The sequence below is a fragment of the Dendroctonus ponderosae genome, unplaced genomic scaffold (genome assembly GCF_020466585.1).
Source record: "Dendroctonus ponderosae isolate FM_Combo_2020 unplaced genomic scaffold, Dpon_F_20191213v2 Dpon_F_20191213_1, whole genome shotgun sequence".
NCBI lineage: Eukaryota > Metazoa > Arthropoda > Insecta > Coleoptera > Curculionidae > Dendroctonus > Dendroctonus ponderosae.
Window position 1 is genome coordinate 41,196,574 of NW_026017110.1, and position 4,604 is coordinate 41,201,177.

Below are 4,604 nucleotides of genomic sequence, written 5' to 3' on the forward strand. Positions count from 1 at the left end.
CTGATGGCTCAAAACGAAGACGATCTTCAAACAACGTTACTCCAATTCAAAAGAACAGCTAACCAATTTAACATGATTTAATATGAAGAATAAAACAAAGTATGTGCTCATAAATGGAGCCGAAAAGATGCAACCTGGAAATAAAAAGGAAAATCATCGAACAAGTGATGGAATTTAACTACCTAAGTATTAATATATTATGCCACGCAGACCTAGAAAAACAGATTAGAGAACAAGTAATTAAAGCTAACAAAGTAGCAGTACGCCTAAATGGCACTATTTTGAAGATCAAATACCTCGATAGAGACGTTCAGAGTCATATATATAAAACAGTTGTAAGACCAATCACAACGTCCACTGCAGAGACAAGACGAGACACTGGAATAACAGAAAAGATGATGGAGACTTCTTCTTCTTCTTCTTTAGCCTCTAGATAGCCACTCCTGGCCTCTTCCAATGATTTCCATGTCGACCTCTCCTGGGCGGTTTGAATCCATTTTTTACCCGCATGTCGTTGGATGTCGCTTCTCCATCTCGCTTGCGGAGGTCCGACCCTTATTTTTTATTTTCTTTGACACCATTGTATGAATGATTTGAACTTGTGAAAACGATGAACTTGTCCTGCACAAGGCCACTTTCAACACGCCATGCGCTCGACAACATCATAAATTCTTGTTCTTCTTCTAATCTCCTTGTTTCTGATTCTCTCTCTTCGGCTCACTCCGAGTGTGGCTCTCTCTATTTCTCTTTGACAGACCCTAATACGATTGGCTTTGCCTACGGTAATGGTTACTGTCTTCAGTTCGTATGTTGTTACTCGGAGTATGCACATATCGTAAACATCATTTTTAAATTTATTGGGATAGTCGGGTGGCGAAGGATGTGACCAGGTTTTCTAAATTCTATCCAGGTTAGATTGATTCTTCTGGTGATCTCTGATATCTGATTTCCCTTTCCAAGTTGGATACTGTGTCCCAGGTATATGTACTTATTGATCACTTCTAAATCATGATTATCGACAGAGACATTTAAACTTTCAGGGCTCACGAGTTTGGTCTTTTGAAGGTTCAATCTTTGAATTCCTGGATCATTGTTGCCAGTTTATTTGGGTCGCTGCTGAATATAATTATATCATCAGCAAATTGAAGGTGGTTGAGACGCCGCCCATCTATACTGATACGCTTGTGTTCCCACGATAAACTTGAATACTTGAATATGTCTTCTAAAGCTAAGGTAATTAACTTAGGTCATATTGTGTCTCTCTGTATAACGCCCCTCCCTACAGGAATCTTTTCAGTGGTCGAGTCGTCGTTAGTTTTTACTTGCAGGGTGGCATGCCCGTAGATGTATCAGAGTAAGTTGGTATATTTGTAGTATACGCACGTTCCGTTTATCGCCCTTACCACTGCCCAGGTTTCGATCGAGTCGAATGGCTTCCGGTAGGTAATTCATGAAAGCCATGTGCATTGGGATATCATATTCCGTACACTTCTCGATCAGCGTACGTACTCTGTGGATATGAGCGATGCTTCTGAAACCATTTTGGAAACCCGCCTGTTTGACGGGTTGGTAGAAATAAAATTTCTGGCTCAGACGGATAGTGATAATTTTCGCTAGCAGCTTATAGAAGACAGATAATATACCAATTGGCCTATAATTCTCGATGTTCCGATCGTCGCCTTTTTTGAAGAGAAGAATGACTTGTGCATTATTCCAGGAATCTGAAATCCTACCTTGCTCGAGACATTTATTCAATATTATTATGAGTGATTTCTTGAGTGTGTCTCCCCCCATCTTTAGCATTTTTAAGTTGTTTCAGAGCTGCCTCCATTTCACTATTGTCGATGCGTTCCTGTTATCTGGATTTGTGTTTGAGTTTGTTAGGGGCTGATTATAAAGGTCAGGTCCGATAAAATTTCTCGACTGTTTTTATAATTGTATCTCTTTCAGTGAGAACTTCTCCTCGGCCAATGCGCATTTTATGGATAGTAAGTCTCGGAAGATCAGTTAGACTCTTCGATCAGTTTTGTACTTTACGCCCTTTTACCTCTTCTACTGCTTCCTTTATTTTTTATTTAGGTCGCTATAATTATATTTCGGGTAATTATTTGGTTTTTGGCTTTGTCGTCCGGGCTTCTCGCAGCCCACTTTCCACCCGAATTTTTCTTGTAAAACGTATTCATGCAGTAGAGACTTTCTCTATTGAGAAAGTTAGAAAAAGTTAGAAAGTTAGTTAGACAGTAAGAAGTGAAATCATAAGGGTCGCATGCAGTCACAAAGATCAATGACTATAAAAAAGAAGAACGGAATGTAATCTGCTGTTCATATCACATCTCTAGATCTTTGAAAAATTACTCCGATTTTTAATTCTCACTTGATGGGCTAACCCTATTTGTTATTTTTCTCGAAGAGTAATATATTGCTATCATTCCTTTAAACAATAAAAGTAAAAGGATAATATGGCATCTATTAGGGAAGCGAAAAACAGACCTCTTTTGTTTGTATATCCAAACGCAGTCCAGTAAGTTTCCATAACTTACAGGCATCGAAGTAGCAGCGGATAGACTTTTCTTAAATAATGTTCTGAATTACAAAAGCTATAACCGGATAATGGAGGCAGCGCTCACAAGAAAGCCAAACATACTTGGAAGTATTAATAGAAAGTACGAAGTTGATTGGGTACATCACAAATCATGTTCCTACCTCCTGAATTAGCCAGTATATCTGGAATAACAATAATTTTTTTCTCCATCAAAATTTCTCGGCTGCTGGTGTTGTTGGCCCATTAGCTCCTTCTACCACTAATTTTCCTTTGATTTTTCCAGCATTATCTTTTGTTATTACTTTTTCCTTGGCAGCAGGTACAAGAATATCGCACTCATGTTCAAATAAATCGCCGTCATACTTTTTAGCTCCAGGAAAGCCTACAATACTACCTAAAAAAAAGAAGCCTTTCAGCATTCGAAAACTTACATTCATTAAGATCTGAAAAACTATTGGAATACATCTTCATTACTCTATCGGGGTGCCTTTCAAAAAGTTTATAAGACAGGACAGCTTTATAAAAATACTCATTTATCATTTAGAAAGTTTACAGTTTCCTCTCATTGAATTTGTAAAGTTTTCAATTTCAAATTAAATTGCATTTCTAGACATTGGGAAACTGAAACTGAAAAATGATGCCAACATTTAATTTGATTAAACAGGAACGGTCTGGAAGCTGTTGTAAAAACATAGTTTTCGAAGAAATTTGAAAAGCCAAATTACGAGAAAAAACATTTAAAGACGATTTATTCGTCAAGCTAGAACGGCTTAATTACGCACGTAGTTAGTGATTATAATTAAAATGATTGTTTTTAAGGGCATAATAGAACATAAATGACCGCAGTGTAGAGCTAGGCGCCACAAAACTCAAGAGACCCAGAAAACTAGCTTTCAGCATGGTGCGCAAGCAACCATTTCCTAAACCTCGCCGGTAACAAAAAAATATTTTTACCAAAGACCTTAATTTGAAAGTGAAATGTCAAAAAACAAAACGATTGGAAGATTTAAAATTAACGGAACCCGTTTTAAGGGGTTATCAGTTATTTTATATTAGTTTTAAATACTCAGTTGTTACGTTTTGTTGAAATGGTTACTTTAGTGTTTTTAAACCGTTTCTGTGGAAACATTTTAATTCAGCCCTTAGATGAGACAAACGAAACGCATTTAATCAAGGTTTTCATTGTTTATGCATTATATTTCTTCTTCTTCTTCTTCTTCATCTTCTTCTACGTGTTCCAGGTCTAGTTGATTCCTGACATTATAATATTTCCCTACATGTGGACTGCCAACTGTCTCTCCATCTCTTTGGTGGTTTCTTTGATAAAGTGTCCATAAACTTAAGCAAGACTCATACAATAAGTGCACGTATTGCAAGACAGGTATTTATATAATTGTGTTGAAATTCAATTTAGAAACTAACTTTGCATTGTATCATTAAATGTTACTGAAATTTTAAGGACAGATGAATTTAAAGGTCTATGAATAAAAAGATCTGTACTTATTCCAGTTAGAGAACCAGTTATTTATATAATATAATATTTATATTTTTATTAGTTTACACATGAAACAGTAGATATTTACATAATGTAAATGATGATACATTTATTGATAACTTTTTTGATAAATCAGTTATTAACTGAATAAATATGGATCCCGCTTTTACTACACATACATCACTATCACGCTTTTAACAGTTCTTGTAACAAACTAGCTAATAAAACTACTAAATAGCCCTACCGCCAGAACAATATCCTACCTTTCCTGAGCCTAACTTGTACGTTTCTAGGGCAGCAGGATCGATACCCTTCTCATTAAAAATTGATCCATCAATTTCGATTATACCAATACATTTGGCCCCTGCTCTGTGATAATACCTGTGAGTATGTGAGCCAACGTTTCCGTAACCTTGCASAATGAATRTTTTGTCTTTGATGCCTGGTTTCATACYCAGAAACTCCATGTAACATTCGTTGTCCATGAAATGTTCGGTTGCATGAAAAACTCCTCTACCCGTAGCTGAACCTCTACCTAACAGATTCAAAAAGAAGAATTCAGCATAT

General features: G+C 36.4%; 1 protein-coding gene across 1 annotated transcript in view; it reads right to left on the reverse strand.

Moving 5' to 3' along the window:
* Positions 1 to 2,707: 2,707 nt before the first annotated feature.
* The window catches only part of LOC109540741 (glutamate dehydrogenase, mitochondrial-like), an 8,164-nt gene continuing 6,267 nt past the window's right edge, over positions 2,708 to 4,604 (reverse strand). The window contains exons 4-5 of the mRNA XM_048660583.1: positions 4,301 to 4,572; positions 2,708 to 2,936 (exon numbers count right to left, since the gene is read on the reverse strand). Coding sequence (XP_048516540.1) covers positions 2,925 to 2,936; positions 4,301 to 4,572 — 284 coding nt within the window. The 3' untranslated portion in view covers positions 2,708 to 2,924. The remainder of the gene's footprint in view (positions 2,937 to 4,300; positions 4,573 to 4,604) is intronic.